This window comes from Lytechinus pictus, chromosome 3 (genome assembly GCF_037042905.1).
Source record: "Lytechinus pictus isolate F3 Inbred chromosome 3, Lp3.0, whole genome shotgun sequence".
In the NCBI taxonomy this organism is placed as follows: Eukaryota; Metazoa; Echinodermata; class Echinoidea; order Temnopleuroida; family Toxopneustidae; genus Lytechinus; species Lytechinus pictus.
The window spans coordinates 47,250,628-47,264,492 of record NC_087247.1 but is presented as its reverse complement, the minus strand read 5'-3'; the positions used below and the strand labels follow the sequence as shown (position 1 = coordinate 47,264,492).

The following is a 13,865-nucleotide window of genomic DNA, read 5'->3' as shown; positions in this document are numbered from 1 at the left end:
GTAGAGTACACTTGTTGAACAGTTAGAAGCAAAACTGCAAGCATCTCTTAAAGGGGTTGATCAAGCAAGAATGGAACATGCAGAAACAGTTAATAGACTAACAGCTTCTCTGCAAGACAGCCAGAAGAGATGCCAAGAGCTTATATTACAAGGTTGGTTTAAATGATTATCAAACACTATCTTTCTAAATATAGATTCTATTTTCCGTAAGAGTATTTAAACCTGATGAGTAGTCATGCAGATATGACATTCATGTAATGAAATTCTACGTTTTTATTGAATTAATTCTTATTGTTTTCTTTAATTTTGTTAGTTCTTTTTTATTCTCATGTATTTTGTGGTGTTTTTTTTTTGTATGACTGAATGTATCCAGGATTTAATTTTTGCATTTCAAATTGGTTTTGATACAAAATTTACAGTTTTGCACAAAAAATCATTATTTTCTATTAATTTGTGCCCTAAATTCCTGGTACCAAACTTAGAATCAAAAGATGTGCAAAACTTGAAGGAAAAAAGGCAATGAAATGATTACCTCACATCTACTGTGGTTATGGAGTTGACTGAAAAAACTGAAAGGGGTGGGGATGTGGTCAAAGGTTGGGTTAATGAGTGTTAATGAATTTATTAACAATTCATTCATTGCTCTCCTTTGTGTTATTGCAGGTTCTTTGCCAGCAGTTCAAGAGCTTCAGGTCAAACTTAATGATGCTTACAAATCCAAAGCAATGGCAGAAAATATGTGCCAAATATTGCAGGTAATTATAGGTATCTTTACAATGACCTTTGAAGGAATCCCATTGAGTATCAAGTGAATTTATAGATATCATGTATTCACAGGTTTGTAGTTTTTGTCTCACCTGCATAGCAGAGTGAGACTATAGGCGCCGCTTTTCCGACGGCGGCGGCGACGGCGGCAGCGGCGGCGGCGTCAACACCAAATCTTAACCTGAGGTTAAGTTTTTGAAATGACAGCATAACTTAGAAAGTATATGGACCTAGTTCATGAAACTTGGCCATAAGGTTAATCAAGTATTACTGAACATCCTGCCTGAGTTTCATGTCACATGACCAAGGTCAAAGGTCATTTAGGGTCAATGAACTTAGACCATGTTGGGGGAATCAACATCAAAATCTTAACCTAAGGATAAGTTTTTGAAATGTCATCATAACTTAGAAAATATATGGACCTAGTTCATGAAACTTATACATAAGGTTAATCAAGTATCACTGAACGTCCTGCATGAGTTTCACGTCACATGACCAAGGTCAAAGGTCATTTAGGGTCAATGAACTTTGGCCGAATTGGGGGTATCTTTTGAATTACCATCATAACTTTGAAAGTTTATGGATCTGATTCATGAAACTTGAACATAATAGTAATCAAGTATTACTGAACATCCTGTGCAAGTTTCAGGTCACATGATCAAGGTCAAAGGTCATTTAGGGTCAATGAACTTTGGCCAAATTGGGGTATTTGTTGAATTACAGCCATAAATTTGAAAGTGTGTTGGTCTAGTTCATAAAACTTGGACATAATAGTAATCAAGTATCACTGAACATCCTGTGCGAGTTTCAGGTCACATGATCAAGGTCAAAGGTCATGTAAGGTCAAAGAACTTTGGCCACGTTGGGGGTATTTGTTGAATTGCCATCATATCTCTATAAGTGTATCGGTCTAGTTCATAAAACGTGGAAATAAGAGTAACCAAGTATCACTGAACATCTTGTGCGAGTTATAGTAGTTTTCAAAATCAGCACTGCTGCTATATTGAATCGCGTGATGCAGGTGAGACGGCCAGAGGCATTCCACTTGTTCATGTTAGGATGGCTTCATGTAGACGATAATTACCAAACCCCCCCCCCTACAGATATCCCACTCTCAACTATCAACCCCTCCTCAGTGGTATCATATTTTATTCCATCTGTGGAAAAGTAGGAGAAAGTAGTTTTATATTTGCAAAATCCTGGTATTTTCATTGAGAGCCTTTTGAAAGATTTTTTTTACTTTTGAAAAGTGAATGATACATGCATTAGTATATTGTTTTCTTAAAATTCATCCTTAAAAACTAGCTTTATAACATGTGATAATGTTGTTCCTGTATATTTGTTTGTTATATATGTACACACTTTGATTAAACTTCTTTTTTGATTTGAAAAAGTGAATTTAAACAAATTTGAGTGATATATTTTTTTTTCAAAGGAGGAGCTAGCTGATCTGAAAGACCAGATAATGCTTTATGAAGGTGCTGTTGACCTTGGGGTTGTATCAGGGTCAGGGGTTAAGCAGCATTCTCCACCCACCACAACCGATGCAGACATAGTGAGAAACCTTGCCAAGGAAGACTGGAAAACTCCACTCCCCTCAGGGTATGATATTATAGCCTTCCCTTCATGGCCATATGCAGCCTCAGGGCTGGGGAAGGGGACCACATATTTTTTTCCACAAATTTTCACAAAAACCCAACCCAAGTTCACACTATGTCCTTCAGTAAGTTAAATAAAGATGGAAGAAAATACAGGCTCATTGTCAACTTTATTGCTCAAGCTGTTATTACATTTACATTTTTTTTTTCCTTTCCTTTTTTTGTTGTTAATATTTATTGTATTTGCAATGTTGTCATTCTTTACTGTAAAAAATATAGGCCTGTGTTTTGATGTCCAGTTCAACTCAAGCCATGATCTATGTCTGTGCTAAAAATGTGGAAAACAAAAAGCATTGATGAAAATGGAAAAAAAAATGAGTTGAAATGAATTAAGTGCTTAATGTGCCGATGAGTTGTGTCACATTTGGGTTTCCATATTTGAATCACAACTTTAGACCAGAGTTTAAATTCAAAATTAAAAGTTCAAAATTAAAAATGTGTCATGATGCGATTCACAGTCAAATATATTGAATCTCTTCCTGTCCAACCCCACACAGACCTCAGAAAAAATCCAAGGAGTCCATGTCTCCTGAAGAGACCCTTGGGAAGCTGAAGGCAGAGCTTGGTCGGTCTCTACAGAGCATCCGATCAAAGAGAGAGCAGGTCACCAAACTCCAGGTGGAGCTCAGGGAGGCAAAGTTAGAGGGACTTAAGTGGAAGGAGAGAGTGGAAGGAGCTGAAGCAAAAGTTGGGCAGCTTGAGGTAAGTTGGGGGACAATATTGAAGTGGATCAAATGGCAATGTTGCAGGTCCAAGGTGGAGAATGATACTAACCTCCAGATGGTGTTCATGGAGGCAAGGATGGAGGGGCATAAAAAGGAAAGAAAGGAGGGAGCTGAAGCTATATTGATTTGGAAGCTAGTTAAGGGTTAGATATTCAGTTGATCATTAGGGATAGTTCAAGGTTGAAGGAGGATCTTGGTGGAGCTAAGGGAAGCAAAGATATAAAAGTAAGAATCAATATCTGAATTTATATAGTGCTCTTTGCCTGAGAAAACAAAGCACAACTTTTATTGCCCTGACTTTAGGTTGAGCTACCACATTTATCAACAGTGCTCAGTGCATTCAAGGAATTAATCCTACCAGGTCCCGATTTATCTCACCTGGGTCAAGTGCAGCACAGTGTGGATCAAGTTATTGCTTAATGAAATTACGGTTTGTCCGGTGTTTGAACCCACGACCCTCTGTTTCAAAGTCCGGAGAGTAATCAAGTGAGCCATAATTTTCTACACATAGGGACAGTAATGGAAGGAGAAAGTGGAGGGAACTGAAGTTACAGTTGATTATTTGGAGGTGAATTGGGGCTTAGATGTTGAAGTCATTGAAAAGATATAGGAGCTGAGGAAGCAAATATAGAGGAATAAAATTGAAGAGTTAATTGAAGCAGGTAAATAAGATCGGAGGAGAAACTGTCTATAAAACCCTTAAATCCTTTGTCATCATGATTAATATGCATGTCTCACTATTTTGAGTTTGCTTTACCACCCCCCCCCCCCACCAATTTTTATCAGGCTCAGCGTGAATTACTCAAGAACACCTCATCACAGAACTCAGCCCAAGAAATAGATGCTCATAATGAACAATTAGAAGGGTTGAAATTAGAAGTGGAATCTAAGACAGTAGCATACCAGGAACAGGTAGATAAAGTGGCATCACTAAAGGCTGAGATGGCTGAGATGGTGGCTGATAGTGATCAAGATAAGAAAGAAGCAGTGGATAGGTAAGGATTAATTGATGGTTCAATTGTTGCTTACTTTTACCAGTTGTTTGGCACTTGCTTTCACATCTTTATTAATTTGCTTTATGTCTTTGTTTTATTGTGTTATGTCTTGTTTTTTGTTTAATATTGTTTGTGTATTTGTTCTTATACCCCCACCAAACGAAGTTTGAAGGGGGTAAATAGGAATCATTGTACGGGCGGGCGGTCGGTCGGTCGGTTGCGAATCTTGCGCATCGAACTACTTCCTCAGTTTTTAACCAATTCTCATGAAACTTTGCACACATATTGGTGTTAAGGAAAAGATGTGCAAGACCCATTTTTCGTATGTGTCAGAAATTGTGTTGGCATGTTAACGGTATATTATGGCAAAAATAAGGTAAAAATCTTGCAGTTCGATATTCTTCCTCAGTTTTTAACCAATTTTTATGAAATTTGGCACACATATTGGTCTTGAGGTAAAGATGTGCAAGACATATAAAATGTGTGTCAAAAAACATGTTGCCATGGTAATGATATATATTTTATGGTGAAAAATGGGTGAAAATCTTGCAGTTTGAATTAATTCATCAATTTTCAACCAATGCTCATGAAATTTGGTTCACATGTTGGGTTTTGAGGTAGAGATGTCTGAGACACATCGAGTTGCCATAGTAACAACATATTATATGCCCCAAATTTGGTAAAAATCTTGCGGTTCGTACTACTTCATCAGTGTTCAACTAGTTCTCATGAAATTTGGCTCATACATTGGTCTTGAAGTAAAGATGTGCAGGGCATATTTTTCTATGAGTTGGACATCTTGTTGCCATGGTAATGACATTAAAAAAATCAGGCAAAAATCTTGCAGTCTGAACTACTTCATCTGTTTTTAACTAATTCTCATGATATTTAGCTCACACATCGATATTGGGGTAATACAAGGCAAGACACATTTTTTCCATGTGTTGAAAGCTCTTGCCATGGTAACGGAATATGGGGGGTTATTAATCACCTTCAGTGATAATTCTCGTTGTTAGTTTGTTCTTCGACCATATCCACCATTTTACCTAGCCATCACACCTCAAATAGACCTGGATTTCATATCAAAGCTTAGAAAGCTACTGTGTAATTATTTAGTTGATCTGTGAACGTGAATGCATATAGTGATCAGTGTATTATCATTTGCTTAGTTTTGTGTAAAAGGACCATTGACCTTTTCTTCTTTTAAGGAAGATGAATGATTCAATTCCATCTCAACCATAGACAGTCAATAATGCATCATGTAGAATCTTTATGATTTGTATGGTTGAGATCAATTTCAATCAGTTACACTTTCGATAAGATGATAAGAAACATGTGCACAGCCAGTTCAAATTGTAAACAGACTTACAACTTATTAGGACTCGTTCTGATCCCAATAAGACCAATTCATTGTTCATATATTTTTTCTACATTTGGTATTGTAAGTTGTGCACCGTTTATAACGATATGGAAAGAGTAAAACTCATATGAGAATGTTGATTTTTGGAATATAAATTGATGACCATCTCTGATCTTTGTTTAGGTGCCAAGCAACATGTTTGCAGCTCCATGAGGATGCATCACGTAATATGAGAGAACAGCTGGTTACTAAGCTTCAGACTGAGAAAGAAACTCTTATTGAAGCTCATCAGTATCGGCTTCAAGAACTCAAGTAAGTGGTCCATGACAGTGTTGAAGAATCCATTCCCCATAAGGAATGCCTTAATAATCTGAACATCCACTTGCATTCATATACCTGTAATTACTAAAAAATGAAGATTTTTTGAACTATTGGACTGAAATCAATCTCAGAATTTAATAATTCAATTGAATTAATTTAAGAATAAGTTAGTTTTGAATTTCATGCAGCCATGAGAATTCTATTCATTTATCCTGTTTCCAGTGCGTGAGTGATGATATATATTTCTAGATTTGAAGTAACAATGAGCTCCATGAATTTATTTTTTCATATGACAGGAATGAGATGACTGAACTAGAGAATGAACTTCACAAAACTAAGGCCCTTTATGTAGAGCTGTGTGATGAGAAAAAATCACTTGAAGACAATATGGAGAAACAGATCAGTTCTTTACAAGAAAACTCTCTGCAACAGGTGAATATCAAATTGTTTGCCAAATTCAACCCTTTGATTCAAATTGTGTATCGCAATTTCTTTTCACGCTTTCTATTTCTTAGGGAACAATTCAGAAAATGTTGTTCTTGGTATTGTCATTTAAAGTGTTTTCATTTCACAGTTCATGCTGTTGTAGTAGTCATTGCAATTTAGTATACCTGCTACAGTTATTAAATTGGAATAAAATCTTTAAATAAATCAACAACTCATCAATGAATCATTGAAATCATTAGTTCTGTATTGCGATACAAATTTGAATAGCATTTTTGGACATAAGAGAAAAGCTCTCAACTAAGTAATGTACAGTCCTATGTAAAAATATGCTATACAAAAGACTTTATGCATATCAGTCTTTCAAAAATGTGGAGCGAATTGGGATGCGATACCAGGAAAATTATTCCCTGATTAGCTACCATTTTTGTCTCGCCTGCGTAGCGGAGCGAGACATAGGTATCACTATTTCCGGTGTCGGCGTCGTCGTCAACAATTAGGTTGTACACCCAATAACTTTCTATAGCTTCGAGATGGGATCACCAAATTCATACCAGAGGTCCATCTCCTGAAGGCACAGGTCAAGTTTGAATATGAGTCGAATTTTGAATAAGGTCAAAGGTCAAAGAACTTTCCATGACTGGCACTGTGCTGTGTTGTACACACAATAACTTTCTATAGCTTCGAGTTGAGATCGCCAATTCATAACAGAGGTCCATCTCTTGAAGGTGCAGGTCAAGTTCAAATGTGAGCCAAATTTGAATAAGGTCAAAGGTCAATGAACTTTCCATGACTGGCCCTGTGCTGTGCTGTACACACAATAACTTTTTATATCTTCGAGGTAGGATTGCCAAATTCAAACAAGAGGTCCATCTTTTGAAGGTGCAGTTCGAATGTGAGTTGAATTTGATTAAGGTCAAAGGTCAATGAACTTTCCATGACTGGCACTGCTGTGTTGTACACACAATAACTTTCTATAGCTTTGAGGTGGGATCGCCAAACTCGTAACAGAGGTCCATCTAAGTCATATAGCATACATGTAGTTTTGACGACATGCAGTCTCTTCGTGACTGCAATATGCAGGCGAGACAACGCTTGGCGTTTGCCTTGTTGTTGTATTATTGTTGGTCATAACATATGCAAGCAATGTACATTATATCATGGAATCTTTTCTGATATCAAAGTTAATCATGCCGGTGTGCCCCAAGGGACACGACTTGGCCCAATACTTTTTTTAATTATGGTAAATGATTTATGTGAAAATATTCCTATACACTATTTTAAATATGTTGATAATTTGTCTTTAGTACAATGTCGTAAATCAACTGACACTTCGCAATTACAATCAGTACTTAATTCAGTGCAATACTGGTCGCAGTCAAATAATATGTCACTCAATCCCTCAAAGTGCTTTACCTTACATATTACTTTTATGAAAAACCCCATCACTCCTGAGGTTCTTGCCATTAATAACTCTGCCTTATGTAATGTAGAAAGTATCAAAATTCTTGGAGTTATTATACAATCTGATTTTACATGTCAATGACTTGGTTAAAAGGTGCAATAGAAAATTATATATGTTAAGGAAACTGAAAAAGTTCAATTTACCTTTGAAGGATTTGGTGACAATATATATGGGTTATATACGACCAATTTTAGAATATTGCGCTCCAGTTTTCCATAGCAGTCTTACAGCAAAACAAAATAATACTATTGAAAGAATACAACGGAGAGTATGTAAAATTATCTTAGGACATAATTACATCACATACACAAATGCATGTCAGGTATGTAATTTACCAACACTTGAGGAGAGAAGACTGACACTGTGTAAAAAGTTTGCAAAATCACTTTCAACTCATCCTTTGTGTAAGACATGGCTACCTCGGAAAAAACATACAAACATATCTCTTCGTCGTACAAACAACTATCAACAATTTCCAATAAGAACAACAAGATTTAAAAACAGTCCATTGCCTTTCTTGGTTGACATACTCAACAAAAGATGAGTGTGTTGACTAGGAAAGGCAATGCAAAATGATCATCCCCACCCCACCATACAATTATTTTTGTCATTTAAATAAGTGTCAGTCTCCTCTCCTTCAAGTCTGCCATTATCATAATTGCATTCATTCATTCATTCATTGCCTTTCATGCTTTATTTAAATTGTATTAACTTTTGAATATATAGCCTTTTGAATGTATTTTACTGTGGTTTTTACTATGTATTTAATAATGTACCAACACCAACTTGTAAACATGATATTTCCAGCTCTTGCTGTTTTTTCATGTATGATTGTTAACATGTTTGATTATCAATAAAGACCATTTTTGAATTGAATTGAATTGAAAAATGAAGTAAAGTTGAACAGGGCTTGCACTGTTCAGAATGTATTAGTTTCTTAGCCTTGTGTACTTTGAAGTGTAAGCTGTGATATAATACTTATCTCTTTCATGTACCTTATTCAAAGATGAAAGAAGAGATGGAGAAAGAAAAGCAGAGTGCCCTGGATGAACTAAAGTCTTCTATGGAGGCAAGTCATAGAGCTGAGATTGTCCTGTTCTCAGAGAAAATGAAGAAAGAACATGAAGAATCATTGGAGAAGATCAGATTAGATCAGGTAGGTTTGTTGTTTAATATTTCTTTAAAAATTATCAAACTTGAAGGGTTTAATTGCTACTATTGCTATTATATTTTAATATTCCAATGTGCACCTTCAATTTATTATGTTAAACACTTTGGGCTAAGACTTGGTATGCTAAGGAATGTAGTATTTAGCAATCTAATAAGGACCGATAAGGACAGAGTGGGAAAATATGCTTCATATAGAAGTTTTAACAAGGAAAAAAAAGCTCAGCTTAATAAAAAGAATCACTACTATTATTATGTAGTACTTTCATCATAATTCTATTCTTGGATCATATGTACTAGCACAACAAAATGCACCTTTACTTTTTACTAGTATATTAATCATTTTTTATCTTTCATATTTAGAAACAACTTCAAGAAAAGTATGAAAAAGAAATGAACTATGTGAAGAATGCGCATGAGGAGCAGAAGAAGAAACTAGAGAAACAAATTTATGAGGCTGAGAAAGAAGCAAAGCTTGATAAAGAGAAAGAAAATGCTAAAAAAGTAAGTAGGTTTGCAATATCTTATCAGTTAGACCATGAAATAATGAAAATAAAAATCAATGAGAATGATATTGATAAAAAAAATTTAAAAACAATGAAGAAGATGATTTTGATGATGACAGTGGTAATAATGATGTATTGGAGGTGATGGCATTATTGGTAGTGGTGATGATGATGATGACAACGATGGCAGTGATAATGATTAGGGTGATGATACAAACAATGACAATTATGTCAATTTTTTTCGCCATTGCTAAGCAGCACAGCCAAATTATTATCAGTAATTTATCTCTTAATTATTTTATTTCTTGTATGTTTCCTACCAAATAAAAATACTGATGATGATATTCAATATGAATTCTAAGAGAACCAGAACCAATGAGATTGCTATGATATCATTTAGGATGAAGCTGATCACATCAGTAGACTAGGTTATGAGTTGAAAGACATACGGCAGAGGTATGAGGAACTGTTAGAATCATTTACCAGTCAAGTTAACACCCAAGTAGAGAAGGCCAAGGAACAGTGGATGAGACAAGAAAACCAACGTAGGATGTCGCTGGATCGGGTTAGTAAAAGTTGTTGATTTGAAGAATAGATTCTAAGAGGGGGTTACTCTTCTGGTTAATCTTGGCATCTGTGCACCCTTCAGGTAAATGCTACCTGAACATCAGAAATGCAGCTGTATCAATAAATCATATTTCAAACTCAGTAAAAACTTATATGATTTAAAAAGAATGCTGTTAACTTTTATTTTCAAATTGTCATTTCAACCTATTATAACAAACTTTCCTGCTATTAAATGATAGTTTATGAATTTACTCATTGAAACATTTTGTTTAGCTTTCCTCTGTAGCTGCAGCAAAAATATCAGAAGTGGGAAAGTATATCTGCCCATTGTTAATAATTGTACCTATGGAATCTGTTTAAAGGTGGTTATTTTGGGATTAATTTTTTTGCCAGGTAGATAGTTCTTTCTGCCAAATCATGTGGTTACTGGTTATATTTCAGTTAGTAAGATTTGAGGTTCGTGAAGTCCATTTGCAAGTTATCAAGATACGTATGTATGTATGGTTACTTGATTCTAAGAAATATTAGGTATTTAGGTATTTAATTGCATATATTTTTTAACTTCATTGCATTTTTCAGACAACTGTACGTAAATGTCTGTTGCGTATCAAAAAAGTTTTTTATTAGACTGCACTGAAATCAGTTACAATCATTTCTCAAACAAAACTGCTAATCATGTGCGAAAATTAAAATTATTCCCTGATTAACCATTTACAAAAGTTATATGATTTGTGATATTTAATGTTCATTGTCCAGCTCCACATTGAGAAGCCTTGTACAATGTACATCTAGATAGATAATAGAGATATTTTCATTTGCTATATTAGGTTGCTGCATCTACCATAGAACAGATGAAGGCTGATCATGCTCTTCAATTAGCTGAATGGCAAGGGAGATTCACTGATGAAGACCTACAGGTCAAAGAAAGGATTGCAGCAGCTGTGAAAGAAGCTAAGGAAAGCTGGAAGAAAGAAGAAGAGAAAAGAAGGAGGGAATCTTTAGAAAAGGTAGAATATTTACATCTTTCTTAAGATCAGATTGTCATATTTCCTGTCGCCTACAATCAAAGGGATTTGAATCATTTACCATAAAAGTTACACAAATTCTAAACTGTTTGCTGTTATCACTGCTTCATCGTTTGTAAGTGTGTATTACAAACACAGGTCTGTATGTAGTGGAATAGAATGCTTAGATCTCTTGGGTTTTACAAATTCTATATTGAATGAATGCTCAACCAAATGTTTCATGAAATAAGAGGTTAATTACTGGTAATTGATTTTTTTCATATACTAGTATTTGCATTTTACAAACAACAATTAATTTAAACAGGTAATATCATATTTATTTCTCTTGAAATATAGAAAAAGAATACCAGCCTATTTCATGAAATATGTTTTCAAATGATGTTCACTGAAATCAAAGGCCATGGTATCAGTAGTTTTTATAAGCAGCTTGTAACTCCTTAGAAAATGATAGTAATGACAATTTATCATAAAGCTTAATGACATGTTGATATGTATTTTTGCACCCAACTTCATCTTATTAAAAAAAAAGTTTCCATCCTAAGGTTTCTTGGAATGTTGACTTGGATTGGTTGTTGAGTATTGTTGTTATTGTTATCTATTGAAAGGTAACATTACCATGATATTGATTTTTGTGTAGTGTGGTATGGAATTGTATTGTTTACATTTCTTTCACAGAAGAGCCATGAAGACAAGGAGCAGGAAACAAGATCCCAGAAGGAGCACCTGGAGCTGAAGCAGCAGCTCCAGAGGATCCAGGAGGCCCTAGGTGTCTCCCAGAGAGACAGTAAGCAGGTTAGAGCCAAGTATGCCCAGCTTAAAGGGAGACACCAGCAGGAGGTGATGGATCTAAAGCAGGAGCTAAAGTCCTGTCAAGTCAAACTAGAGCAGGCTGAGAAGACTCTACAACATGAGCTAGAGGTATGGAGCTTGAATAATGACACCACTCACCCCCCCCCCCCCCATTTTTCAACCTCAACATGTTTATTTTCATTAATAATTTAGAAATGCTATTATTGTACAAATACTGTGCTTGTCTTTATGGGATTGTGTGTCTTAAAAATGCACTCTCAGGGGTTCCTTTTTACATACAATTTGTGCATTCAAGGAAGTGGAATCAACAAACCTTTTCTTTCCCTGTAGTGTATTTACTTTGATTAAATGCAAGCATAATGGGAAATTCCACAAATTATGTATGTTTGATCCATATATGTATTGTCTTCCTGAGATGTGAAGTAAGAATGGATAAAAATGGGGGTGAGATGCATGAAATGGCTAATTTTATATGGACTTGCCTTGATACAGAGTATTAACTATCAATCGCAATCAACTTCTGTATAACTGAAAGGGAGGAACTCAACATCATATTTTTCCAAATTGATAATTTTCATTCATATTATTGACAACTATGACTTTTCTTGAGCCTGGAAGAAAACTGTATTTGGGATTAAAACAATGTTTCTTTTATCTTGACAGCAACTACAAATTGAGATGAGGGAGGCCAACTCCGTTACCATGGAATCAATGCAGGAGCGTGTGTCAGCTATCCAACAGAAACATTCATTACTGGTAGAAAAGCTAAAAGCAGAGTGGGAGGAAGAAAGACAGAAATTGAAGAGAGAAAGTAAGCAGAATCAGAAAGATGTTGATAGCATTGCTACTCAGGTATGTAACATATCATTTCAGATGCACATTCTTTATTTTTCCCATTGATGACTAGAATAGGATTGTGTATCCCTGAACTTGAAGTACATTCCTCTTTTGTACTCTAATTTGTCCCCAAGTCGTCATTTTGACTGTTTATGCAAATTAAGAATAATATTGATGATCTGGGGTCTGTTTTATAAAGAATTCACAGCTGTGATTAATCCTGCCCTTCTGGCGCCTAACAGGGCTTTAGTAGCCAATTAAAATCATAGTTCTATGGTAGGTGCAATAATGGCAAAGTCACAAGTTTTAATGAATTTGGCCCCTGGCGGGATTCAAAACACATCTGTCAATAACTGCTTGTTCATTCCTACCGTCAATGTTTGACGCCTTGATAAGATTTGCCCAATTTTAATTTTTTTTCTTTCTTTTTCAGACAATATCAAATAATGAGTCATCTATCATTGAAGAGCTTAGGATGCATTACATGAAGTCAGTAGAGAATGTCAGAGGTAAGTTTCTATTCCCACCATAGATATTTATAACAGGGCATTATTTTGTCAGGTTGTCAGTCTGTTCAGTGTATTGTTCTTGTGATAACTAAAGAACTGTTTGACGTATCAGCTTCAAACTTGCTCCAAGTATGTTTATGTGAGTGACAATAATCTGATTTATTTTGGGGCATCAAGTCAAAGGTCGATACTGTATATGAGGTAATTTTTGCACTAGTTTATTTCCCGACCTAGCAAGTTTTCTACTTTAATATTATGTCTATGTATAGTAGTTGTAAAATCTTAAAATTATACCTTCAAAAGCTTTCTCATGTGGTAAAAATTGTGGAAATTTCAGTTTTGCAAAAAATGTATGGCCTATATAGTAATACCCATTTTCAATTCTGTGTTTTATCTGCATCTTTAACTAGCTTCGGCAATGAGCTATGTCACTGATATGCAGAAGCGATGTCAAGAAACCCTGAGGACTGCTGTCTTTGAAGAGAGACAAAGAGTGGCAGCAAAGATGCGCAAGTTCTACACTAGACAGGTTCAGTCCATGAGGGATGCTCCCAAAGAAAATAAAAGGTGAGAAATACCACTCTGGAAATTTATATATGTTCATAATAATAGTAATAATGTAAGATTTATATAGCGTACATATCTGTCGATGACACTCAGGGCAGACAATTAAAAAACTTATACAATACAGAAAATAAACACAGAAATTGA

At 35.3% G+C, this 13,865-nt stretch overlaps 1 protein-coding gene across 3 annotated transcripts in view; it reads left to right on the top strand.

Moving 5' to 3' along the window:
- Nucleotides 1-13,865, top strand: part of LOC135153619 (centrosomal protein of 152 kDa-like) — a 32,139-nt gene that overhangs the window by 14,547 nt on the left and 3,727 nt on the right. For all 3 annotated transcript variants that reach the window (XM_064097212.1, XM_064097211.1, XM_064097209.1), the window contains 15 exons: nt 5-152; nt 664-755; nt 2,201-2,367; nt 2,921-3,125; nt 3,935-4,143; nt 5,687-5,815; nt 6,121-6,256; nt 8,740-8,889; nt 9,264-9,404; nt 9,807-9,971; nt 10,801-10,980; nt 11,674-11,916; nt 12,472-12,660; nt 13,079-13,154; nt 13,565-13,721. In XM_064097212.1, the coding sequence (XP_063953282.1) occupies nt 5-152; nt 664-755; nt 2,201-2,367; nt 2,921-3,125; nt 3,935-4,143; nt 5,687-5,815; nt 6,121-6,256; nt 8,740-8,889; nt 9,264-9,404; nt 9,807-9,971; nt 10,801-10,980; nt 11,674-11,916; nt 12,472-12,660; nt 13,079-13,154; nt 13,565-13,721 (2,387 nt within the window). The remainder of the gene's footprint in view (nt 1-4; nt 153-663; nt 756-2,200; nt 2,368-2,920; nt 3,126-3,934; nt 4,144-5,686; nt 5,816-6,120; nt 6,257-8,739; nt 8,890-9,263; nt 9,405-9,806; nt 9,972-10,800; nt 10,981-11,673; nt 11,917-12,471; nt 12,661-13,078; nt 13,155-13,564; nt 13,722-13,865) is intronic.